Source organism: Syngnathoides biaculeatus, chromosome 6 (genome assembly GCF_019802595.1).
Source record: "Syngnathoides biaculeatus isolate LvHL_M chromosome 6, ASM1980259v1, whole genome shotgun sequence".
In the NCBI taxonomy this organism is placed as follows: Eukaryota; Metazoa; Chordata; class Actinopteri; order Syngnathiformes; family Syngnathidae; genus Syngnathoides; species Syngnathoides biaculeatus.
The window spans coordinates 19679713-19705309 of NC_084645.1; the positions used below are offsets into that span (position 1 = coordinate 19679713).

General features: G+C 50.2%; 3 protein-coding genes across 10 annotated transcripts in view; 2 read left to right on the forward strand and 1 right to left on the reverse strand.

Moving 5' to 3' along the window:
• The window catches only part of usp9 (ubiquitin specific peptidase 9), a 40658-nt gene extending 39961 nt beyond the window's left edge, over positions 1-697 (reverse strand). The window contains exon 1 of the mRNA XM_061823096.1: positions 560-697. The gene's annotated coding sequence lies outside the window, so the exon portion shown is untranslated. The remainder of the gene's footprint in view (positions 1-559) is intronic.
• Positions 136-21258, forward strand: med14 (mediator complex subunit 14). Of its 6 annotated transcripts, none has more exons than XM_061823104.1 (30): positions 136-275; positions 3112-4611; positions 5679-5705; positions 5791-5896; positions 5985-6158; positions 6827-6956; positions 7035-7163; positions 7258-7365; positions 8382-8514; positions 8768-8918; positions 8998-9109; positions 9780-9905; positions 9967-10045; positions 10215-10374; positions 10470-10664; positions 12375-12509; positions 12591-12667; positions 13108-13268; positions 13346-13492; positions 14139-14383; positions 14838-15107; positions 15726-15969; positions 16281-16403; positions 16593-16769; positions 17626-17864; positions 17938-18117; positions 18819-18926; positions 19315-19440; positions 19522-19711; positions 20743-21258. In XM_061823104.1, exons 2-30 carry the CDS (start codon positions 4436-4438, stop codon positions 20814-20816), a joined length of 4302 nt encoding a protein of 1433 aa, XP_061679088.1. In that variant the 5' UTR covers positions 136-275; positions 3112-4435; the 3' UTR covers positions 20817-21258. The 6 variants fall into 6 exon arrangements, 5 of the variants coding, with proteins under 5 accessions (XP_061679088.1, XP_061679087.1, XP_061679089.1 ...); XM_061823103.1 differs by lacking the exon at positions 136-275 and adding an exon at positions 648-758; XR_009795469.1 differs by lacking the exon at positions 136-275 and having other exon boundaries at positions 3123-4611; positions 20743-20944; positions 21086-21258.
• A 754-nt stretch (positions 21259-22012) lies between these two features.
• si:ch211-218d20.15 (uncharacterized) lies at positions 22013-25378 on the forward strand. 3 transcript variants are annotated; one of them, XM_061823780.1, is made up of 8 exons: positions 22013-22335; positions 22431-22549; positions 23362-23422; positions 23501-23568; positions 23750-23852; positions 23993-24111; positions 24191-24336; positions 25099-25378. In XM_061823780.1, exons 1-8 carry the CDS (start codon positions 22275-22277, stop codon positions 25232-25234), a joined length of 813 nt encoding a protein of 270 aa, XP_061679764.1. In that variant the 5' UTR covers positions 22013-22274; the 3' UTR covers positions 25235-25378. The 3 variants fall into 3 exon arrangements, with proteins under 3 accessions (XP_061679764.1, XP_061679766.1, XP_061679765.1); XM_061823782.1 differs by having other exon boundaries at positions 22014-22335; positions 22420-22549; XM_061823781.1 differs by lacking the exons at positions 22013-22335; positions 22431-22549 and adding an exon at positions 22606-22813 and having other exon boundaries at positions 23974-24111.
• Positions 25379-25597: the final 219 nt, after the last annotated feature.

Here is a 25597-nt window from a genome sequence, read left to right on the forward strand (position 1 = left end):
CACTTCAACATGGCGGAAGCGCAGTCGGCTGCGGGGCCAGCGACGCTCCGTTTTAAAATAGGCCACGCGAGTGAGTCCAACTCCAAAAGCGTCGGGCCTCGTCTGGAAAGAGAGATTGGGGAGCAGTCCAGCCACAAATCATCAAGTGAACGGAAAGTGCTTTGAACTGCTCTTCAGTCCCGAATCTTGGGACGGTCCGCCTCCGTGGTTTGCCTCGCACCGGACTGCGAGCTCAGCCCACCGCACGCTCAGGTTGCGTTCAGCGACACATAAAGGTCGACAATTTCACTTGTTGTTGTTGTTGGGTGTTTTTTTTAAGCAAATGGAGCGGGTTCTCCGGTTATGGTGCTCGAAAACACCGAAGAACCTTGAACTCAACTAGCAAAATGGCTGCTGGACCTGTCGACCGCTAGTGAGATCGGCGACGATGTGTTTTTGTTTGTTTCAGCAGAGTTGATTCTGTTTTTCCCCTCGTATTTATATTTGAAAATGCGTATCCTCCTTTTTTTTGTGTGTGTGTAAAATACGGTGCTATGAATTAGTCATGAATATCGCTGACCTGTCAAGTCGCCGCTACTCCAGCGTTGTATTCCCAGGAAAGAATCGTGCGAGCGAAAATTTCAAGATGCCCAAATAAAGTCCACTCATCGCAATTTCACTTCTTCAAGCTCAAGTGTGTTGATGGCGGATAACTCTGAAGGAACGTGTCGTTTGCATACCCTCGTGTGGTTCGGCGACTACAACGATTTCATATAAAGGTGCTTTGCAGAATCCTTTCAAGTTTGTGATGTTCATGTGCGTATCCTCTTTATATGTATTCGGGCGAGAACATGGACGTGATGGTGCTCTTACACCGTACGTCCCTTCTTTTTTATGGGGAGGGGGGCGGGGGCGACTGACCGACAATGTGATGTGCCAATAAGACAGTCTGGATGTGTTAAATTAAAAAGAATACTCCGGGTTTTTGTGGCCGTCATCGTCTGAGGGAATTGGAACGTCGCACGAACGATTACCTCAATATTCTAATACAATGCAGTCTAATTTAAAGGCGAACAAATTCACATAATGCCAAATATATTTGAGAGTAACTTTGAATGAGCGTTTTATTGAAAGGTAAACAAAGTATCTTTGTAATTTTGTGTGTGTGTGTGTGTGTGCATGACAAGAAACATCAAAACATTTGAGTAGGTGCCATGCAAATGTGAACAGTCGAAGAAGAGGTCGGATGCCGTCGTATCAGTTTCACACTAAGAGATTGTGTGATCGTGTAAATATTGGAAGACAACAACATATCAATATGTAACTGAAGAAGGTATTTCGTACAGAACCTTTCATCTCCTGTGAAAGAAAATCTAATCTTCAAAAACATGGGGTAAAGCTTGCTTTTATCAGTAGTCTGGACTGTATGCAGACTGGAGATTGACAACTGTACATATTTGGTTTTCATCATGCCGTAGCAGTATTGATATCTGATGCCCTATTGCATTAGAACAAGTGACAATCCAGTCAGTACGTTGTAATGACAATATTTTGTGCCACCTATGTTCTTCTCTGCGATGCACTGACACTGTGGATTTTCTATACATGTTGCTTTTGATCTCTCTCTGCTCAATTATCATTCATGATTTGTTTTGTAATCCCTGATAAATAAATGCACAAAAGCAGACTGACATTTCTGAATTGTAATCACTCCGTTAGCCGTTTAACCACTGATGCTCATCTTGCACGTATTGTCAGTCCAAAGCTGAGTTACATGGACCGCACAATGGCACAGTGCAATGTACTTTTATTTCAATCAAAAAGTAGTTATTCAATACTTAGAGTGGTGTCTCAGAAATGCAGTGATGAACGGCAGACTGTCAAAATAAAGATGCCAAGATAAGGATCCAGCACAAGACTTCACATCACTTTCAGATGTTGGATTACTCCCAGCCTTCAGACTTGCTGGAATTGGTTCTGCCAAGATTGTAAATGTCTTCACGGTCGTGATCCCTAAATGAAATTTCATGATTTGCAAAGAGACCCCGTGGACGACCCAGGCCACGTCTCCCCGCTGGCCCGGAACGCCTCGGGATCCCTTCGGAAGAGCTGCGTGAAGTGACTGGGCAAAGGGAAGTCTGGGCATCCCTGCTAAAGCTAAAGTCCCCACGCTACATATTTACTGGAGGTCCTAATTACTGACATAGATATCAGATTTTTCTCCGATTGCATCATCGGCCTTCGCCCTCCCTGACAAGGGTTGCGTCAGGAAGGGCATCCGGCGTAAAAATTGTGCCAAACATATACGTGCGTTCATCTGAGATGACACCCTGTGGCGACCCCGAAAGGGACAAGCCGAAAGAAACTTACTTTCTGCTTCGTCGGCCTTCGCCATGAAAAGTAACACAAACGTATCTTATTTTTTTCCAAATGGTACTTGTATGTCCTGTATTTGCAGTTTGAAGGGCGACACCCGTAAATTGTCGAACTCACGAGCTTGCTATGAAGCCGGTTTTGTCTTTAGCGTCGTGCGAAAAGAGTATCGGAGTGGGTCATCGCCATTTGGTCTGTCAACAGCAACACGTTGGCCAGGGGAGGCCGCGACCACCCTAAAGTGAGCGTCGGCCGTCCCGTGGACGACCGATCACGTCCATTTTCTCACCAGCCTCCTTCTGGCTAACCACGTCACGCTGTGACTCGTTGTAAAATAATCATTCAAAATAATTTAACACCAGGCCAGAGAGGGATGATTTTTCACCAGGTAGTTTTATTAATACTTGACTGTCAGGACACATAGTTGTGTGTGTGCGTGTGTTTATTGCACACGCTACCTTTAATCAAGTTAGTTCAAGTTTGCACAATTACTTTTGTCAGTTTGAATGCAAAGCAGTCAACTTTAGCCTTTCAGTTTACTGTTTGCTGATTTTGTTTGATCACTCAAAGTTATTTCATTCATCAAAATGGTCATTACTATCATTATTATTTTCCTCATACAAGTTCAAGAACTTGTTATTCACATTACAATCGGCCTTCACGTGCCACGAAATGACTTTGGTGTATTTTCTCTTGATTCTCTTTATTATTATGGGTTGAAATCAATCTTTTTTGTTGTTGTTTTTTTTTTAAATACAGGACTTCAAGCATGGCTGTTTCAGCATGAGCGGAATGAACGGACAAGTGAACCTCAGACCAACAGGACCCGCTCAGATAAATGTTGCCCACTCGACATTGTGAAAGGGGGACCCCTCCATCCTCTCTCAAATTGGGGTTTCGAGTTTTGCCTTGTCTGATTCAGAGCGTTTAGGTCGGGGGGTGTCGTCAATTTTTATTTACCAAGTGAAGGGCTATTAAAACCTACGAGAATGACGTCATTAAGAGTTTCAAATAATCTAGACTTCATTACAAACCCCCCCCCCCCCCAGAAAAAAAGTCGTTTCTGAACAGTTACCTTTTGTTACCGGTAATATGCAACTAATAGCCTGAAAATACATTCCAATTTTAAACAACTGCCATTTGTGTCGTGTTCCCTGTTGTATAGTAATGGTTACATCAGGTATCAGCCTTTTCAAAATATTTACCCTTCTTGGAGGCATCATTAATTTTTTTTTTTTTTAAGCCCAAGAAAATGGCAAAGACGCGTGTGGAGTGCTAATTCTTTAAATGCTTACTGATCTGAGTGCTTAGGCGATTTGCTGACGTCAGTCACCATGAGGTTTATTCCGTTACATTTTTGGGGGATTTTTATTTGCCCCCCTGTACAAAACACGTGGAACTGTTTAATATTGTATTGATAAACATTTGCACTCTGTTTGCGCAATATGTTGAGGCACGTTTCAATGAAAAACCTCATTAAAATGAGCGTCTGAGCAATGCATATTCCAAACTTTGTTAAATTGGAATCCTATCCTAGCCGAGGATGTGCACTTTTGAAGCTCAGTTATCCGAAAATCAATCAAATGAAACGAAGGCGCTGTATAAACAAATCTTGCTGAAATCGATTTGAAGTATGAAAATGAGCCATTTGAGTGTGGCAAGCAGAAGCGCCTCGACGTGTTCCGTTCTTCCCGGTTTCTTGAGCGACTGACTCCTCGTCCCGGAAGGCTCCTGTTTGGGTTTTCTCCTCAACCGGCAAACCGGCAAACCGCCAAAGAGCCAAAGAGGCAAAGAGCCAAATTAGCAAAGATGGCGGCCAAGCAGCATTGAATCCGTTCCCGCAGCGCGATTGCACCTTTTGCTGTTTTTCAAAACCTTTCCCGTAGAGGTTTCTTCAGTCGATCGCGGAGAGAAATGTAGTTAGGCCGGTCCCGAGCGCTTTCCTCCCGGATTTTGGCCGCCGCAAGCCCGCAGTCTCTCGTTTTAGCGCCGGTCGAGCCTCGCCTCGGCTCGCCTCGGCTCGCCTCGCCTCGCCCCGCCGCCCGCTCGCTCGCTCGCTCGTCGCAGTCGTCAGCCTTGGAAAATGGCCCCGGTGCAGATAGCCGCCGACGGCCAGTTGGTGCCGCTCGGCGGCCCGGTGGTCTCGGGTCCCCAGCCGCCGGCCCCCGGAGCCCTGGCCCCGCACGGGATCCGGCTGAGTGTGCTGATCGACTTCCTCCTGCAGAGAACCTACCATGAAATCACGCTGCTGGCGGAGCTGTGAGTAGCTGAAGCGATGCGGGCCGCAAAAGAAAAAGTCCACCCGGCCCACGTCACGCTCGTTTAAGGCCAGGAGTCGTCAGTCCTCTTGACCCCCTCTTCACGTTCAGAAAACACAAAATGCTTCTTGCGTTCGAGCCGACGATCTCATCTACTGGGAGGCGTTTCGCTCTCTTAAAAAAGTGCAGGAGGAGCACGCTCCTCGTTCGGTCACTTTGTTAGGTACACCTGCTCGCATCTAATCCGATCCCAAACAGTAATTGTGACACTTCGACGTGCCAGGTACTCGTTTGCCCGTCTATGGCATTTGGGAGTTGTGTAAAGCAAACCGGTCCTGGCACTAACCATCATACCAAAAGCGGACACATCTGCTGATTATTATTTCAATTGAAACCCCTTTTTTTTTTTAAAAAAAAAAATTCATTCCTTTGTCAGAAAACAGGATCATCGTTTAAGGTGACAGTGCAGAAAATGTGCAAGCATAAGTTCTGATTAAATATTGATAAATGATGTTCGTTGCTTTCCAAAGTCAAAGTCTTCTTTCGTGGAAGTGTTGTTGATTTGGACCATTTGAAGTTCAACGGGATCTCCAAGCAATCAATTGTCCCCCTTTTTGGGGATCGTTTATGAGTTGTCGATGAATCCAATTTTCCACCTCTCCCACTGGGCCGCCCGTTTCTCAGAGCACGACTGGGTGTCAGATAAGTGATAATCCTTTCAAATTGATTTGCTAAACATTGGCGGGTTAGCCCCAATTATATTTGCTTTTGTTTTGTTTTTTTGTTTGCGATAATAATTTATCAGCAGAATCATTATTTGCGGTCTGGCCCAGGTGAGCGCCGCAGTTTAATTGAATGCAATTAATCCCCGACGTCGTCCACCAAAACTCAACATTATATTATTATGTTTTACATCAAGTTTTCACATTCGATTGCGGAGGTGTTGCTCATGTTGTGATCGCGTCACCTTTCTCCAAAAAAATCAAATCAAAGCAAGTAAAAGCGAATTCAATTCTGGTTCAAAGTGTACGCATTGGATGTAATTCCGTGGTCCTGTTCTTCTTTTAGACTTCCCAGGAAAACGGACATGGAGAGGTACGTGGAGCGTTTTCATTTGACTTGGTTGGCCAACTTATCCCCCGCTTTGCGGATCATCTTTTATGTGACACTTTTCTCAAAGGAAAATCGAGATTGTCCAGTTTGCGAGTCGTACCCGGCAGCTATTTGTGCGCCTCCTGGCCCTGGTGAAGTGGGCAAGCAACGCGGGGAAGGTGGAGAAATGTGCTGTAAGTTCACAATGAATTTTTTTTTCAAGTACAGTATACATGGAATTGCAGGTATTTACTTTTGAAGTTATGCTCTCCATGGCTACAGATGATCTCCAGCTTCCTGGATCAGCAGACCATCCTGTTCGTGGACACGGCGGACCGCCTCGCGTCGCTCGCCCGAGACGCCCTGGTTCACGCGCGCCTGCCCAGCTTCGCCATCCCCTTCGCCATCGACGTCCTCACGACGGGTTCCTACCCGCGCTTGCCCACCTGCATACGGGTCAGCCCGCTTTGAAGCTTTCGCGACGAAAGGCTTTCGATTTCCACTGCACGTTTTCAAGACTAATTTCACTTCTTGTCTGTGTCAGATTTGTACATCAGTATCATTTGACGCCTGTAGAGAGGCTTATTGCGTGGAGTAGCTTTTATATATCAAAGTGTCTGTCTGCCGGTCGGTCGTTCCTTCGTTCGCAAAGCTTTGCCAGTTACTGTAATGTAGAAGTTCAACGTAAGGGCATGGTGCAAAGCAGACTGAGCGGAAGTAATCAAACAGTCCCTCGCAAACGACATTGTGGCACGATCACATCGTTGTCAACTGGAATGTTAAATGGCGTTAAACACGCCCCCCCCCCCCTTTTTTTTTTTTTTTTTTTTAAAACTTAAGGTAATCGTTAGTACCGTGCAGTGAAGCAATAAGTCTTTTATTCATTGGCGGGAGTGTTTCCATGCCTCGGTAGGTCCTGCTGTTTTGTCTGCATGTGCGCAATAGCAATCATTTCATCCATTTCCTGTACTGCTTATCCTCACTCGGGTCGCGGGCGTGCCGGAGCCTATTAACCGAGGAAATTGCATTTCCTGTTATTACTGCTGGGCAAAAGGAGGCCCAGGTACTCTGGTTGCTTGAAGCATCTTCCCTGATTTTTTTTTTTTTTTTTTTGTTTTTGATAGGATAAAATCATTCCTCCTGACCCCATCACCAAAGTTGAGAAAGTGAGCACGCTGAACCAGCTGAATCAGATCCTGCGACACCGCCTCGTCACCACAGACCTGCCCCCGCAGTTGGCTAACCTCACTGTCGGTAAGCCTCTTTCATCTTGTCCATGTGTCGTTCAGCCCCTTTTTGGTAGTTCGCTCGCCAGCACGTTTGCACACGCAGCTAACGGCCGCGTGAAGTTTCGAGTGGAGGGAGAATTTGAGGCCACGCTGACGGTGATGGGCGACGACCCGGATATTCCCTGGAGACTGCTGAAGTTAGAGATTCTGGTGGAGGACAAGGAAACCGGTGGTAAGGCTTGACGCGGGTTGCCCTCTTTTGCTTGTCCTCTCATGATCATTAGTGGTCGTTCATCAATGACTGGCCGTGCGTCTTCCGGCAACAGATGGCCGAGCTTTGGTGCACAGTCTGCAGGTCAACTACATCCACGAGCTTGTGCAAGCGCGCCTGTGTGCAGATGAGAAACCGCTGCAGGACATGTACAACTGCTTGCGTATCCTTTCCGAGCGAGTGAGTGAGTGAGTGAGTGAGTGAGTGAGTGAAGGAGAGGGAGGGAGAGAGAGAGAGACAGAGAGAGAGAGAGAGAGACACTATTTCCATACAATTGCACAGACCCTATTTTGGGCCAGGGCACCGGTCCCCCAAATTATTCATGCGATGAACAAAACATTTAACTCATTCATTTACTTTTGTTAAAGCACTGTCAATTAAAACAATTAACAGACGTTCATTTTTCATGAGACTCAAATATCTGCCCAAGATAAATCATTTCAAAGGTTTTTTTTTTGTTTTGTTTTGTTTTAACTTTTAGCCTCTGGTACGCGCGTAGCATCCGCACCCCTCGCGCAATCGACTGAGGAGTATCCGCAACATTTGCACAATCGACCCCGGTCCCAGACTATCGCACCGCTCGTCACTTGAACCTGCATCCACTCCTTGGAGGTCTCGCCACCCTTTGCACTGGACGATCTCTGTAGTGGGCATTTGAAGTGCTGGGAATGCTAGAAGGCTGCGTCCTTTAGTCTTTTCAAATGGCTGTCTGCGTTGCTCAACGTGCATGTCGTACTCGGGCGGCTCCAACGACTAGAGGCAAATTTCTTGCGTGTTGTTTGCATACTTGTCCAACAGATCTGATTCTGATCTTGTCACAGTGCAGCGGAAATGCAAGTCACCGGTCGGCGTGGTTCTCCTCAGGTTTAGGAAGGCTTTGCGTAACCAAGGCCGCTCGTGCGTTTGTCACAAGTGAGCAAAATACAGAGGGCCTTTTCTTTGCTTTTAGAGTGCTGCGTGACTGCGCTAATCGATGCAATCTCCGCGCTGCCGTCTTTCCTGCACCGGCGCGAGCTTTGCTGCTCACCGCTTCAAAGAGCAGCCTGTGCGGCGGACAAACGGGTCTTTTTCGCAGCGCTGTGACGAGGGATGCGTGCGCCGGCGCGCATGTTGAATGCTGATGGGATGATGCGCGTGCTACTTTCCCAAACGTGTCTTCTTTAACGCCGTCGTCTGCAGACTCCTTCTGTCTCTCGCTGCAGCTGGAGGTCCTCCACTCCCAGACCTTGATGCTTGTCAGAGAGCGTTGGGGGGACCTGGTGCAGGAGGAGCGATACGTGCCTGCGAAATACCTCACCCTCACTGTCTGGAAGTAAGCCTTGAAATGGTCCCCGCGCACATCGACATGACCTCACAGAGCCAGGGGTGACCAGATGTCCCTTTTTTTTTTTTTTTGTGCCTAAAAATCACATTTGATTGGATTTATATGTGCCACATGGATATGGATTGTGGTCCACCACCACGTGGCTGCGGAGTCGTACATGGATTCCGATTTAAAGGTCTCGCTATGTCAAATGTGGCGCACCGACCCCACGTCTCGGTTTGTCTTCTTTTACCCGCCGCAGCCAGCAGGTGCTCGGTAGGAAAACGGGAACGGCCTCTGTGCATAAAGTCACAATCAGGATTGACGAATCGGACGGATCGAAGCCGCTGCAGATCTCGCACGAGCCCCCCCTCCCTGCGTGCGACTCCAAATTGACGGAGAGAGCACTGAAAGTAAGTTTTATCGGTTTGAAAGCTGGCACTTTTGTTTCTGTTTCGGCAAGTAATGATGTTTGCTTCCCTCCGTGTTCAGATTGACCACCTGTCTGTGGAGAAGCTTCTCATCGACAGCGTTCACGCGCGCTCCCACCAGAAGTTGCTGGAGCTGAAGGCCGTTCTGAAGGGCAGTAATCCGAGCGACAGCTGTACGTCTTTCGCACCATTTTCTTATCAAGACGACTGTCCAAAATGCTGGAACAATATTGTCATCCAAAATGAATTTCCGTCAACATTCATTTATTGGTAGGGTAACGTTGTAGAAAATTGGGTATTATGTTAACGATCCACGGATTTCGTTGCCAGTTCGTGACAGTGAGTGAGGTGCAGGTACTTGATTTGTCCACTCGAGGTCATCCACGCGCGAGCTGATTTCCTGCCTTAACCATCGGCAGCCAGCGTTCCTCAAAGTCACGCCTCTTGGCGTTGTCGTTAGTCAGCCAGAAGCACGATGGGAAGCCAAAATTCATTGCGATGCCTTGATGAAGTACTCTCAAGAGTACTCGGGTTGTAGCAAATCAAGCAAAGCAATCCTTTTGGGTTGGGTTTGTGCCTGTCCATATTGTTCAGAGTTGGCGCATTCGCTAATTGTCAGCCAAGGTTGGCGTTTGTGAATTTACAGTATTTGGTAAAACTCTGGCTGCTTGTGTTTGAAAGTCAGGAAGGTTTCTTTTTCTGCTTCAAAAGAGTCCGAAATGTGAGACCGAATCCACATTAAATGAGCCGAGATACAACACGGGATTACTGTTTATTGAATTAGTTGTCATCCGCGTGTCAGAGAAAAGTTCCGGCAAGTACGTTTCTCTGTCTGGCCTTCAGCGTTCATCGAAAGCGCTCTCCCCACTCTGGTCATTCCCATCCTGGAGCCCTGCGGTCGCTCGGAGTGCCTGCACATCTTTGTGGACTTGCATTCCGGCATGCTGCAGCCAATGCTGTACGGATTAGGTGAGCGCCATCCGTCGGCATCCGTCGGGTCCTCTTTAATGGCGGCGCTTTCTTCCGTTAGATCAATCAATGCTGGATGACATTGAGAAAACTGTCAACGACGACATGAAGCGCATCCTGTCTTGGCTTCAGCAACTCAAGTGAGTTCGCGTGGGAAACGTCGCTGCTGCAAGACGACAATGGCACATCAGTGTCTGATGCTCGCTTGTCACAACAGCTGTCGTGACATCTTTCAGTCTGACCGAGAACGGCCGTTGAGATCGGTAACGACGGTTGAAGCAAAGTCTTGATGTTTTGTTTTGTGGCCAGATTCTGGCTCGGTGAGCAGCGCTGCAGGCAGTCGGTCAAGCACCTCCCCACCGTGTGCACCGACGTCCTCCACCTTTCAAACGCTGCGTCGCACCCTGTCGGGAATTTGTGCAAGCACAAGCTCTTCGTCAAACTCACGCGTCTTCCTCAGTACTACATTGTCAGTCCATTTCCTTAGCGAGAAACGCAAGACTTCATTCTTCAAGCTTCATTTCCTCCGCGGTTGATTCCCCCCCCCCCCGATTGGCTGTGCAGGTGGTGGAAATGCTCGATTTGCCAAGCAATCCGACGGCGTTGCAGTACAAGTACTCCGTCCTGTTTGTGACTCAGCTGGAAGGTGACGACGGACCCGTGTGCGCGCAGCTCCTGCAGCATTTCAAGCCCAACCTGGAACACCTCGTCCAAGACACCATGTCGACGCGAACCCATCGGCCCGTCTCCAAGAGAAAGGTCGGCTTCGCCGTTTGGTCCCTTTGAACGCAAATAGCAGTTTGAGTTTGTTCCGCGACTGTCGTCGGCCTCCAAACCGTTTTTTTTTTGGGGGGGGGGGGGGGTTGTAACATAAGTGCTGTACATCATGTTGTTGTAAAAGTTCATGGGCAATGTTTGAAGTAAGATTTTAATATTCTTAAAGGACATCAAGTGTAAATGTGTACATTCATCACATCGAAGAGGCGTCTGACTATCGACCTGTCCTTCAAGAAAATGAAATGGACGCCATAGTTAATCTGGAAATTGTCACTGTTGCGGTGAGCCGGTTGGACGGCTGCGTCGTTAACCAACCGCTAATGGCCACGTGGTCCGGTACACTCTTGCCGACGTTGGTTCGGTCCATTACTCCACAGCCTCGCTCCTTCTCCAGCGTTTAGATTGACACAACAGAGACACTTGTGCAAAAGTTAATTTTTTATTGTCTTTGCTAGCTCACGAGCTAACGTACTAGCCTGCAAGCTAATGAGGACCTGACCATCTCGTTCCACTGCACACAATGTCGTTTAAAAGGTCAGCACTTGGCTCTGAGTTGTTGTGTCCTTGTGCCCTGTTAACGCTCGCAAGAAAGTTCATGCTAATTGACCCCTCCGTGGATATTGCGCAATCCGCGTCGCTGGCCAATCAGAGGCCAGAGATCTGCATAAACCAAAGCCCGTTTTTGCTCCCGCCATTTTCTCAGACAACATTGCATGGTCCAGTATAGGTTTTGGTAGCGTTTCATCGCGTATTTGGGTTCTTTAACAAAAAATATGGTCAAGAGGTGTAGTCACGGACTTCGCAATAGTGACGACGGGTATCCCGAAAGGCGAGTCGGTGGGACTTCGATTCGTACCCTTTCCAAAAGCGAAGACCCGGTACGAAAAATGCCTCCGATGGATCAAACTTTGTGGAAGACCGCATCGTCAACTCAATCCATCTAATATCAACCGGAACACACATGTTTGCACCAAGGTATGCCCTATATTTGATTTTCAATACACGTCTCGTATAAATGAATTCCAAGTTCTCCGCTAGCATAACACCGCTGCGTGTGAGCGATTGACACACTTATTCTTTGTCGAGCGATATTTAGCGATGATCCGACTGCGCAAACGTGTCGCTTTCTTGCCGGCTCGCGGGCGAAGCTTAACCAGACTGTGTTCGCACGAAGATATGCCCTAAATTTGATTTTTAATACACGTCTCGTATAAATGAATGAGACGTTCTCCGCTAGCATAACGCCGCTAAGTGTGAACGATTGAATGAAATCAGAAGCATGGCGTCTCTCTCAGTTCAGAATGTATTGTATTGTATTTGCCATTTTTACCGTTTGTCTTACGTGAGCGCACGTGGCGTGACGTCACTTCGGGAGGCGTGGTTAAGTGCCCTGTACGGAGGGGTCAATTGTTTATTATGTTTGCTAGCACACAAGCGTAGGCTCTAAATGGCTCCCTCCAACTGCTGCAAAGTTGTTTAGGGCGTCAGTGCCTCTCTCCAATTTGGGTGTTAGTCCCCAATTAACACATCACGTAATTCTGCCACGAGTTGAATATAGCGGCTGAACATCAATCTATATTCCGTTGACGAGAAGCATCGCTTGGACGATGGAATCTATGTCATAAAGCCTTTATTACTGTACATGGCTCGATGATGGCCACAATGCGACGTTTCCTGTCGATGTCTCCTTAGATGACTGGAGAGCAGGCTGAGACGGAGCCAAAGAAGCCCAAGCGGTCAGGGGAGATGAGTGCCTTCAACAAGGAGTTGGCGCATCTGGTGGCCATGTGCGACACCAACATGCCTTTTGTCGGCCTCAGAACCGAGGTGACCGGACGCGCGCTGCCGGCTTGCGCGACGCCGCTCGCTTTCGTTTCACCGCTCGTCTGGTGTCTGTCGTTGTTGTAGCTGTCCAACATGGAGATCCCCAACCAAGGCGTTCAAGTGGAAGGCGACGGCAGCAGTCACGCCATCCGCCTGCTTAAGTAATACAAACAGTATTTGCGGTTTTGCCAGCCTTTTTTTATTGTGGCTTTATGATGCAAGACACGTCTCATAGGAATTGGTCTCAGGGAAGTACATTGACTGAGAGATGCAATTTGTATGTCAGCGAGGGAGGAAGTTAATAGCGTCTTTGCTTCTGTTGTTGTTTTTTTTTTTTTTTTTTTCAAAATCTCATCATCTAACAGACATTTATTTTGAAGAGTCCACTTTTTTCAGATCACGTTTCCTGGCTTATTTATGGTTTGCACTACGATTTTTTTTCAACCAGTCAGAGTACTCACTTTTGCATACCTCTACTAAATGTGATAAATGCAATTTCAATGAACACAATGACAGAGTGATGACCTATGCGGCGTTTGTCCGCATGGAGGTGCAGTAACAAGAGTTCGGCCACCCACAGGTGAATGTCCTGTTCTTGTAGGATCCCTCCCTGCAAAGGTGTTGGAGAGGAGACCAGAAGAGCTTTGGAGCGTTCCCTCCTGGACTGCACCTTCCGCCTCCAGGGCAGGAACAACCGAACGTGGGTGGCCGAGCTGGTCCTGGCCAACTGCCCCCTCAACAGCACCAACAGCAAAGAGCAAGGTGTCCGCCGTCGAGCTTTTTCCCCGCATCCGTTCGTCTGCCCGCAGTACACCGAGCTGAAACCTTGTCCTCGGCAGCCTCCACGCGGCACGTGTACCTCACCTACGAGAACCCGCTGTCAGAGCCGGTGGGTGGGCGCAAAGTGGTTGAAATGTTCCTCAATGACTGGAGCGCCATCAGTCAGCTGTACCAGTGTGTGCTTCACTTTTCTCGGGCACTGCCAGGTACCAGAAAACGCCAACACGAACGCGTGGCCATTTCGGATTCCGTCTGTGTTGCATCGCTGCCATATTGCATGTGAAAAAAGTCTCCGGGGCGGCACCCGCCTCACGGTTCTGAGGATGAGGTTCAAATGCCAGCCCCCGCCATGTTCTTTTCTCCGTGCCCGCGTGGCTTTCTAAAAACATGCATTCATTGGACACTCTAAATTGCCCCAAGTTGGGGCGATTGTGAGCGCGACTGTCGTCTGTCTCCGTGTGCCCACGTGATGAGCTGGCAACCAGATCAGGGCGTACCCTGACTCCTGCCCCGTGAGTGGTGCGTCATAAAAACATGAGCGATCGGTTGATGACAGCAAGGGTGGTTTAGCCTGCTCGTTGTGGTTCTGAGGCTGCCGTAATGCTCGGACCAGACCACGGTTGGGATCGCCGGGATCCTTGACGGTTTTGCAGCCTTTCTCATGCAGCGACTGTTGTCGATTTTGAATTGGCCGCGGCTGCTGCTACGACGGGAGCACCAAAGGTCCAAGACAGTCCATTGCAGCTATGTGGCGGTTACAGCCCCTTTTAGGGACTGTGTACATTTCCTAAACTGCGAGTCGACATGCGAGCGCGGCGTCTCCTAACGATCTCCCGGTCGCGACCCCCCCAGAGCTGCCGTCGTACTTGGCCCTGTTCTCGGAGGTGCGGCTGTACAACTTCCGGAAGCTGATCCTGTGCTACGGCAGCACCAAAGGCAGCTCCGTCACCCTCCAGTGGAACTCCAACAGCCAACGCTTCCACCTGGCCCTCGGCACCGTCGGGCCCAACTCGGGTTGCTCCAACTGCCACAACATCATCCTCCACCAGCTGCAAGAGATGTTCAACAAGAGCCCCAACGTCATTCAGCTTTTGCAGGTAAACACAACTGCGGCCGTGCGCCACCTCGTCCCAGAGACGCATTTTTCCGGTTTTTGCGTCAACGGCACCGAGAGGCAAAAGTCAGTCTGGCGGTATTCGGCCTTCGAGCGGTGGTGTCGGAGGCGGAACGGTATCTCGTTGTCAACGCCATACTGTAATGTCGACAAATGTTTAGCGATGCCACTCATGCGGTGGGTTTTCATTCAGGGTTGTGCCTCGCAAGATTCTCACGGAATGATTGCGGAACGTAAGAAAGCTTAAGATTGTCATCATCTTGTGGCTTCTATAGATGACTACTGTATATCAACGAATGGCGACGCCAAAGCAATGCTGTTATTGCTTGGGGCTGAGCATGAAATGGTGACTAACGGAAGATGGGTTCCAAAAAGAGCTGTGCCACTAAAGGAATGCACAAACATGCAAGGGTTGATCAAGTTGCGTGTTCCCGCAGGTCCTTTACGACACGCAGGCCCCTCTGAACGCCATCAACAAGCTCCCCACCGTGCCCATGCTGGGCCTGACCCAGCGCACCAACACCGCCTACCAGTGCTTCTCCATCCTGCCCCAGTCGCCGACGCATATCCGGCTGGCCTTTCGCAACATGTACTGCATCGACATCTACTGCCGCAGCCGCGGCGTGGTGGCCATCAGGGATGGAGCGTACAGCCTCTTCGACAACACCAAGATTGTGGAAGGCTTTTACCCGGCTCCTGGACTCAAAGTGAGTGGCGTGGATTCACTTGTATCGATTTGGATTCTGCAGGTGGCGATCGCGCACGCACGAAATCAATTCCCACCTCCGAGAAACTTGTAGGAAATGCCCCCAAACCTTGTACCCGCAAATAGTCATCATCTCTAATTGGACTTCTTCTGCGAGGCGTTGCGCTTCCCAGCATTAACAACGAAAAGACGGTCAGCCAAACTCCTTGTCGGGAGCGTCCTTGCTTCTTGATTTACGCCCATCAGGAAAGCGGATGAAGACAAAGAAAAGGAAGAGAGGCCAGGACCACACAATTTCAATTCAGCAACGGCACCAATGTCCACCCAGCACCGCATTCTGATTTTACCCGCAAATATTGCTAAATGTAATGGAATGTCACAACACACGATGATGCAGGCATCGCGTTCCGGATGTACCACGCGGATCAACGAAGACGCTACGCATAAAATGAACACACGTAAAATATCAAAAAAATGACACAATGGAGTAAATAAAACAGCAACGGGCAGAATAGTGGCGAATATTTGTCACATTCTATTTCAAGTAATAATTGTGAATTTACAGTTCTCTCGGTTCCTTATGAGATGGAAAAAGTATCATTAAAAACGCCTCTTGCAGACCTTCCTGAGCATGTTCGTGGACGGCAACCAGGACGCCCGCAGACGTTCGGTCAACGAAGACGACAACCCGCCGTCGCCGGTGGGCGCCGACGTGATGGATACGCCCGTGAGCCAGCTGCAGGCTCAGCCCCAAACCCTGAGGGCGGCCGGCGGCGGCGTGTACCCGCCGCTCACGTCGCCGCCGCCAAACTACCACGCCAACGTCACGCCTTCGCCATCCATGATGCCCACGCAATCGCCAGGTACGCGCTTGACGAAGGTGCGGCGGTCCATGCGAGCTTCTTGGGCCGGCCCGCCGTGCGGCGTCACCGCCATGCTGAGCTTTTTTTTTTTTTTTTTTTTTTTTTTTCCCCCCCCCTCCTCCCCCTTCCGAGCAACGCCCCATTTCACCGGGGAGGATCCGCCATTTTTGCCGACATCGCTTTCCTTTTCTCGTCTGAAATGTCTCGGCCCTTCCGTGTTGCGTCATCTCCGCCCGCGCCGCCCAGCTTTCGCGTGTGCGCACGAGCGGCGCGCCCTGGAGTCTGACAAGATGGTGTGTATGTATGTGCAGGGACCATCCATGCCTCTGGCTCCCCTAGCGGAGCGCTGAGGGCTCCCTCTCCTTTCGGTCCCACCCCGTCTCCATCTTCTCTGGGCATAGCCATGGGTCAGACGAGCTTTGCCAGCCCCCACGGTAAGACGGGCACCGCGCTGGCGGCCTCGGAGATGCCTGAACGCCAACCTCCCTCGCCGAGCTGTCGTTTCGGTTGCGAACTCACGGGACGATGACGGCGGCTTTGAACGAGCGGGCTCACCCCCGGTATTGATTTCGGGTTCTCGTGTTTTGCGCGCATGTCAAGATTGTGGCTGTCCCTCACGCCAGGTGCTCTGGACCCCAGCTCTCCGTACGCCATGGTGTCTCCGAGCCACAGGGGCCAGTGGCCGGGCTCGCCGCAGGTCTCCGGTCCTTCCCCGGGGGCCAGGATCCACGGCATGTCCCCCGGGAACCCGTCGCTGCACTCGCCGCTCCCCGATCCCCACTCGCCGCGTGCCGGAAGCGGTAAATGCGTCTCTCCCAACGTTCTTTGCCCGAACCGTACTTATTCATGAATGAAATGCAAGCCGCGTATCGGTTGGACGAGAAAACGGAATGTTTCCGGGGCTTTTATTCTTTGGTCCAAAGGGGGATCTTGCTTCCGGTGTGGCCTTTCTGGAAAACCCGAGGGAAGAAAAGGGCTTCCGAAGAGCTCAAACGATGTCATGACAAGATCGGTCGCGTTGGCACAAATGCGTTAAATCACCGGACCTTGAAAGTGCAACGAGCCAATTTGTAGTTTTGCCAAAATATACACAATCAAATCAAAAGTCCAACAAAAGTTGGAGCCAAGTCGTTGCGCACGACTTCAACAAATCTCATTTCGAAATGATTTTGTTGGCGTTTTTGTGACGTCCATCTATCTTCCAAGCTGCCTGTCCTCACAAGGGTCGCGGGAGCGCCGCGGCCTATCCCAGCTAACGTTGGGCCAAAGGCGGACCGGGCAGCCGCAGGGCAGATTGGATCCCACGGCTGGCCGCACCACAATATCGCTACACCGCCAGCGACCTGGTTTACTGTCGTTTGTACTGAAATTCATTTCAAAATAAGCGTCTGAATCATAGATGAACTCGTTTTCTTTTGAGCACACGTCCTCCTTTATCATAACCATATATCAGATATCTGAAATGCGGGACAGGTTTTTATGACGCCGGTGCAAAGATCGGTGAGGATGCACGTTTTGAGTCACTCGATGGGACTTTTTTTTTTTTTTTTTTTTTTGGAGTCGGGTAATATGAAAACCCCATTTTAATTGAAGTACCGGAATATTAAAATACCATCTCAAATCAAAATATGTGTCCTTTTGGGTTCTTCCCCGTAGGTTCGCAACTCATGCCCAGCAGCATGCCTCCACCCCGCAAGCTACCCCAGCGTCCCTGGGCCGCCTCCATCCCCACCATCCTGACCCACAACGCGCTGCACGTTCTTCTGCTGCCCTCGCCCACGCCGTGTCTGGTGCCGGGCCTGGCGGGCAGCTACCTTTGCTCGCCGCTGGAGCGCTTCTTGGGTTCGGTCATCATGAGGCGGCACCTGCAGCGGATCATCCAGCAGGAAGCCAACGTGAGCCTCCGACCCATCCGCCGACGGGCCCAATCCGAAATGTCTCGCGTTTCACCGCCGGCCTCCCGTGCAGCTCTCCATCGTCAACTCCAACGAGCCCGGCGTCATCATGTTCAAGACCGACGTGCTCAAGTGCCGCGTGGCTCTCAACCCAAAGAACTATCAGACGCTGCAGCTCAAGGTCACGCCGGAGAACGCGGGTCCTTGGTCCCAGGAGGAACTTCAGGTGCTGGAGAAGTTCTTTGAGATGCGGGTGCGTACCGTCACGTTCTTCTTCTCTTCCGGTCAAATGTGCAGCTCATAATATGGATCCACGTAGCCAAAAAGATGAAAAGCAGCACTCACGTAATAAATGTAACCGCGCTGCGTTGTTCAGAATCAGAATCGACTTTATTCGCCGGGGATGTCGAAACGTACAAGGAATTTGTCTCCGGCGGTGGAAGCGGCGCTCGTACGACGACCGTCAATTGAGACAGAACGACGTTGCGGTGACGGTCACGCAGCCGTAAGCGTCGCTCGTGATCCGGCAGCGGCGGAACTCACAAATGGAGCCAGAACGGCTCTCGGCTCGGCCCAAAACAAAGCGAAATGCGTCATGTCCGTGACCTTCAAAATAAAAGCTCAAAGGAATAAAGCCGCAAACCTTCCAGAATTACTCCATTGAAATGTGACATCAAAACAAAACACAAAATGAATAATCCTTTCATTTGCTGTACTGCGTCTATTTGAAAAATCTCTTCCGAGGTGCTTATTTTTCATTTTTAAACGTGTACTCGTTGTAGCCATAAAAGGGTCAACTGTATTCTCGTCTTAAATGTTGTTTTAAAAAAGAAAAATGTCACGAAGACGCTGCAGGCACACTCGACAACAACACCCTGAAGGTTAAAGTGGAAGTGTTCAAATATGTCGACGGGGTGGTCCCGTCGTGATGTGCAAATGTGTCCTCTCTTCAAGGTTGCCGGCCCCCCCTTCAAGTACAACACTTTGAACGCCTTCACGAAGCTCCTGGGGGCCCCCACGCACATCCTGCGGGACTGCGTGCGCATCATGAAGCTGGAACTGGTTGGTTGTTTCTGCCCCTTTCGTGGTTGCGTGCGGCAAAACGGACCCCGCCCGACCGGGAAATGAGCGACGACAAAAAAAAAAAAAAAAGATGGCTCAAGTAACCCAACATTTGGTGTCGCTCGTCGTCCTCTTTTTCGTTTGATTGTTGAAAGTGATCCTTGTCCTCCAATCACAAATGTCCCCCTCAAATTTGCTTTCCATTCTGACCACCATCTGTGAGCCCGTGATGGGGCGGTACAGGTTCTGCAGCGCTCCTCAAACAATTCCCCAAGTAGCAAAGTAGAAAAGTTCATCCAAATGTTTGAACGCAAATGCGGCGGCTTGAGAAAAAGCTTTGAGAGGATTTTGACTGCGTTGTGAAGGCGCTTCTGTCGTCCCCCCGCAGTTCCCGGACCAAGCCGGCCAGCTGAAGTGGAACGTCCAGTTCTGCCTGACCATACCTCCCAGCGCCCCTCCCATCGCGCCGCCCGGTACCATCGCCGTGGTCCTCAAGTCCAAGATGCTCTTCTTCGTGAGTTCACGCCGCCGCGAGCCTTCCGGGCGCTGGCGTCTTGGCGAAACCCGCTGACTGCGTGCGTTGTGGCGCCCGCAGTTGCAGCTGACCCAGCGCGTGGCGGTGCCGCAGGAGCCCCTGAGCATCATCGTGCCCATCGTGTACGACATGGCGTCGGGCCTGACGCAGCAGGCCGACATCCCCCGGCAGCACAGCTCTTCCGGGGCGGCGGCGCTCATGGTCTCCAACATCCTGAAGAGGTTCAACGAGATGCACCCCGCCAGACAGGGTGAGGCCGCCTCCCGGTCCCGGAAAGATTGCACATGTGTTTGTCTTGGCCGGCGCCTTTTCTTTGCGTAACTTTCCAATTTTGATTCAACGTTGTTTTCCTCTGAGGACACGTCGGGTTTTTGTCCGATGATTTTACGTTGTTGTTTTTTTTCCCACTGGACACATTTTCAAAAGGTTTGACAGCAAACGTCCACCAAAAGGACGTGTTTGAACGACAAAACCAAAGAGTGTGGTGTGGCTTGACCTTCCAGGATCTCGTAGCGAGGCGTTTCCGGACGGCCTCGAAGCAACACCTTAATATTTTACATTTCTAGCTGAGCCATTCATTCAACCGTCCGATCCTGACCTGCGTGCCTCACTCCAGCGCTTATTAATTCTAGCCTTGTCTTTTATTTGAGCCAAATAATGAGCGGGGGCTTTACTCTTGATCATCTTGAAGGCCCCTGCGTCGGACTCAGTTGAGCGCAGTTTGCACAGTTTATTCATTTAAGGGAACGTCCTTCTTGCGCTTTGCCTTGAGCTGGGCGTGCACCGATTTAGTAGCAGGACTTTGAGGTGATTGGCGATTAGCTTTCGTCTTGACTCAAAGCCAAAAAAGTGAACGCTGAAGAGGATCGATCACTTGTCGAGAGCGTGGCGTCGTCGGTTGTTGGGCGTCCCGCTTTTAAGGGCAAACGATGTTCGCGGGGTTCCTAAAGGCGGGGCTGTCCCGGTTGCAACGTCGGGGGCAGTTCTGTTGGCGTCACCGAGCCGCGATCTCCAGCTCTCCCTGGACCGATTTGCAGCAGAGTGTGAAGCGACCGGGATGAGAAGCAGCACCTCCAAATCCGAGTCCTCGGTCGGAAAAGGCTGGCGTGCGCTCTCCGGGTCGGGGATGAGATCCTTTCCCCAAGTGGAGGAGTTCAAGTATCTTGGGGTGTCGCTCACGAGCGGGATCGACAGACGGGATGGGAAAAGCGGTCGATGACGGACGAATGTGTGATGTTCATGGGATATTCGCCTTTTTTTTTTTTTCTTCCCGTCCACCAGGGGAGTGCACCATATTCGCGTCCGTCCACGAGCTGATGGCCAGCCTCACTTTGCCGCCCGGCACGCGCCAGTGAAGGGACGACGAGGAATCGCTCGCCGCCCTTACCGGGACGAAGGCCGCATCCGACGTCCGTCGTTTCGGCCGCCGTCGACCGCAATGTGTCGGTTGCTGTGATTTACCGCTTTAAGATGAGCACATAAGGTATATTTTGAATATGAATCTTATTTTTCCCCTTAACGGGGGGCACTTGTAAACAGAATATTATGTATTGAAATGACATTTGTTTACAAAAACATGTACATTGTTGTATATTTGAGTAGCCTTTGTGCTGATGTCACGAAGGTTGATGATGTGAGGAATCATGAGCTAGTCCTTGGTCTTGTGTCAAGACCTCCGTCTGCATTTGATGACATCCACAAGTGCGACTCGCCGCATTTGATCACGACGGGCGCATTTGATCCGCTGTGTCCGACCGATCGTGCTATTCAATAAAGCAAAGCCTGGAGGATCTTAAAGTGCCACTTCCCTTTGTTTATTTGAGGAACGACAACAGCCAGCGCCTCCGCATCAAAAATGTGTTTTCTTTCTTCACTGTACTGAATTCTCCGGCTCCACTTTGCCAGCCGCCCTCACTTCTCCCCTTGGCAACTCAGAATTTCAGCACATTGACGTTACATCACCTTTTATTGAAAGAAACGTGGTTTGAGCAGCTCAAGGCACACGTTTCATTTTAAAATTTGAATGATTGACTGGGTCATTATTTGATAGGGTAATATTTGTTTTTGAAGCATAGAAGAATTAAATCTATTTTGATATCATTTAAAAATAAACAGTATCTAAAGTTACATTTTGCTTACATCCAATAGATCGATTCTGATGAATGAAATTAATTAATAATAATAAATACAACAATGTCCCAACATTTGGGGGGGGGGGAAAACGACTCAATTAGCGACTGAACTCGTGCTAACGAGCAAGTAAAGTCTTGGTGGGCGGAGTTGAAAGTAGCTTGCCTGCGATTGGCTGGTGACCGGAAGAGGGCGCGCCCCGCCTCCCGCGCGAGGACAGCTGCGATTGGCTGCGGCGGCTCACAAAATGGATGAGAAGTCATTTGCAGTATTTTGATTAACGCATTACAATAATAATCATGTAAAAAAAAAAAAAACTGTCGAGTATACCGTAGCAAGCGTACTCTATCCATCGTTGTGCATATATATATATATATAAAAAAAAAAAAAACGTTTGCCCCCCCCCCCTCCTTAGCATGACGTCATTGCGAGCGTGGAGGGGCGTTCACGGCCCCAACTGACAGACTGCGGCTGGTACCGGCAGGGCGTGGGGGGAAGCGGGCTTTGGGGGTGGTGGGGGTGGATGCGTCCGACCGCCGCTCGCGACACCTCTCCGACCGGTAAAGCGGGGACTTTCCCGAGCCCGCCGTCCCGACCGGCACCCCCTCCCCCATGGCCGCCCTCGCGCCTCCACTTTTGCTCGACGTGGATTTTGATGGATTTGCACGCAAGTGATTTTGGAGATGGCAGCAAGCTCATCGGAGCCGCTTTGTCTGCCGTGCGTCTACCCCGACGCGTTTAAAGGTCAGCCAACGCTTTTTTTTTTTGTGTGTTTGTTTTTGTTGATCTGTTTTGAGTGTTTTTGACGCATATTGTTTGGTGCGTGAGTGCGCGCTTAGTGGAGCTGCAGGTGAAGAGAACCGTGACGCCGCTCCAGCTGAGTCCGGAACAGGTGGCCGTGGAGATGCTTTGCCTCTGTGGGCAGCTGGACCTCCTCATCAGGGCGCAGATGCAGGAGGTAGCGCCGTGAACGCAGCACTGCCGACGTCACGCTCGCGTCTCAGGTGGTCGTGCGACGTCGCGCGGTTCAGCGGCCGGACTTCAACACACTTTCCGTTATTTTCGCGCGATACAGCAAATAGAAATTGAAAATGAGCTTTTCCAGCTTCCGGGCCGGACCTCTTCGAACAGCGCCCAAGTATCGCTACTGTATCGTAACTCCGGGCAGCGTTACATTTGAACGATGCGGACGCCGTTCACCCACAACTGACACCGATTCGTGGTACATGCGAAAAATAACAACACAAACAGAAGCTAAACCTGGTTTTGGAATCAGAAGCTAAGTAATCGTTCCACTGTTATTGCACTTCTTTTAAAAGATGGATGAGTAATACATTTTTAGGGTAGAATTGCAACGTGAAGAAATGTCGAGAAACTTTCCAATTGACAAGAAAATCAATGCACTTGATTTGCTTTCACGGCCACATTACATTCGGGGTGGGGGCTGACCCCCCTTCCCTGGCTTTGAGTTTGACACCTGTGCTCTGAACAAGGAACACCACGCGAAATCGGACATCAAATTATTGAACATTCATACTTTTCCTACATGTATAAAAACGTGTTGCAACGTTGCTGGATTGTGTGACATTTTTCCAAAAGGTTTGTTCAAACTCAGATTTTTGTACTCAAACGGCAGTTTGCAAATGTCGACGCAAAGGTGAAGGTTTGATTCTTTTGCACACGTCTCATTGGATTGCGCCCCCACATCGCAAGTTGCTTTTGGAGCTTACCCTCCAGGCTGAAAAAGAAACCTTTCCATCGCTGTGTCAGTTCCAGGAGCAGTTGCGACAAGGCTGCAGTCCGGAGGAGTCCGACACCTTCCAGGCTCACGGTCAGGCTCAGCAGTACCCGGGAATATTCTTCAGTAGTACTGTCGCGGTATTTCAACGTACGCACTCTCGTCTTCCAGGATCGAAGATTCTGGAGCAGATGCTGCAGTGCCTCGAACATCTACCGAAGCCAAAGCCGCAGCTGGAGGTAAAGCGTGTGGCGCTCAGCCGTGGGCGGGTCGGAGGTCGGAGGTCGTTCTCTCAGTCTGGGACGACCCGATCGCTCCTCTGCAAATATTCCAACCGCCGGCAGCGCGTTTTGGTATTTAAGGCCGTTCGCCACGTCCGCGCTTCTCAACCGTCGAGTGGTCTCCGTGCCGCCCACGTAGGACTACCTGGACGCGGTGGGGCTGTCGGCCATGTTTCCGCGCGTGGAGGTGTTCGTCATTCAAGGCAGCCCGGCGGACATGCTGGAGAGGCCGCCGATGGACGGTAAGGTTTCGGCGCCGCGTGAAAAGGCCCGACGTTCTTTTCCGTGCGCCTCCTCAATTTGTTTGCTTTTGAAAACGGCGGGCGACGGACGGGCCGCTGAACCCGAACGGCGCCGCCGCAGGTTGACTTTGGCTTTGCAGGCTACTTTGCGCACATCGCCAAAGTGAATCAGCTGCTGGTGCTGAGTCAGCAGCTGGAGGAGGACGTCAGGCACTTGGGAAGCCACAAATACGTCGCCCACCAACTCTCCGTCATTTACGTACGTCGCAGCTCTTGCCCGCCCTCACTCGAAAGCGGCTCGCTCTTGACAAATGGACACCTTTTCATTTCGGGCGCAGCAAGTCGTCAGCTCCTTCCGAGGCGTGGACGTCTTCTCCGAGACCAAGAAGGACATCGAGGCCAACTTCAAGCGCATGAAAGAATCTCTTGTGCCGGACGAAGGTTCCAGGCAACAAGCTCAGCTGCCGGCCGCTTACGTCCGCTGGTGAGTTGAAAAACCGACACGCGCAGCTTCGAGGCGGCCCCTTCGAGGCTCGCGCGAAGTCAATGTCGCCAAAAACTACATTTGGAAGCATTTGATTTGGCGTGATCACCGCTGCACGCGTGGACATTTTGTCCAATCAATCTTTTCTTCCTCCTCCAGTAAAGTAAGTGAAATTTGCACCGGCGCACGCCCTCAATCGATTTGATGCGCTGCCGAGTTCGTCGTGTGTCCCAGGCAGCTGTAGGCACGCACGCCGCGTTCGGAAGACGACTTGGTCGCGATTCCGGGTCGGAAAGTGGAAGGAACTCCTTCAGTGACTTTCTCAAAGTGCCCGAAATTCGTTACATATTTGCAGCATTTTGAATTATTTGGACTCAATGCATCAACGGTGCACTCGGACGTTCTGTCCAAAAAAGAGATTTGAAAACAGAAAAAAAAATGTAAATAGATGCTGACGAACGTGTGGTCAATTTGTCTTGACACGACGACGCCCATGAGGGAAGTGAAGCGAATGACGCTAACACAAGTAATTTCATAACTTTGCCGCCGACGTGGCATCTGATTGGACAAATAGTCACGCTAACCTCCACACCCAAGAGAAAGACTCCAAAATGAAGTCAACGTGATCTCATGCAATAAATATTCGCGGCCATTCTCAGCCCTGACGGCTCGCCGTCGCCACCATTTTCTTGCTTTTTACGCATCATGACGACAAAGTTGGAATCCAATCGGGTCTGAGGACGTCTCCGATTCCGTCCGCAGGATTCTGGACGTCACGCGCAAGCTGACGTCGGCGGCGTTGTCGCTACCGGACGAGCTGACCGACGACCTGGAGCAGGCCGTGACCTTCGTGTCGCAGTTTGTGAGCGCCGCCCCGCCCGCTGGGAGGCATCCTTGAACTGAAAGTTGAAAAAAACAAAACAATTGACATGGTGCTACGCCATTTGACTGGGCGGTGGGATCCTAAAATCCATTTCATATTTGCAACGGTCCCCTCACCAACGCTTTTTATACCGGGAATAATAAATTGAATTGAAAGGTGGCGGCCGGCCACGTCTGCTTTTTTTCTCGCTCCTTTTTCACAAGGACAGCGGCCCTGTTGACAAAAACACATTTCTTTGAAACGTCCTCACACTTAAAAATGTCAACTTTTGGCTCATGTGCTTGATATAAAATGACACTGCTTTTATTTTGTTGACTTCGTTAATGGCCAAAGTTTGCTGAAGGCTATTCTTGGAGGCAACAACAAACAGACGAACTG

Coding starts and splice junctions, on each gene's coding strand:
- med14 (XM_061823104.1), top strand. CDS start 4,436: ATGGCCCCGGTGCAGATAGCCGCCGACGGCCAGTTGGTGCCGCTCGGC. Junction 15,108..15,725: donor ACCCGGCTCCTGGACTCAAA/GTGAGTGGCGTG, acceptor CGCCTCTTGCAG/ACCTTCCTGAGCATGTTCGT. Junction 19,712..20,742: donor GATGCACCCCGCCAGACAGG/GTGAGGCCGCCT, acceptor CCCGTCCACCAG/GGGAGTGCACCATATTCGCG.
- si:ch211-218d20.15 (XM_061823780.1), top strand. CDS start 22,275: ATGGCAGCAAGCTCATCGGAGCCGCTTTGTCTGCCGTGCGTCTACCCC. Junction 23,423..23,500: donor CGACACCTTCCAGGCTCACG/GTCAGGCTCAGC, acceptor CTCGTCTTCCAG/GATCGAAGATTCTGGAGCAG. Junction 24,112..24,190: donor ACCAACTCTCCGTCATTTAC/GTACGTCGCAGC, acceptor TTTCGGGCGCAG/CAAGTCGTCAGCTCCTTCCG.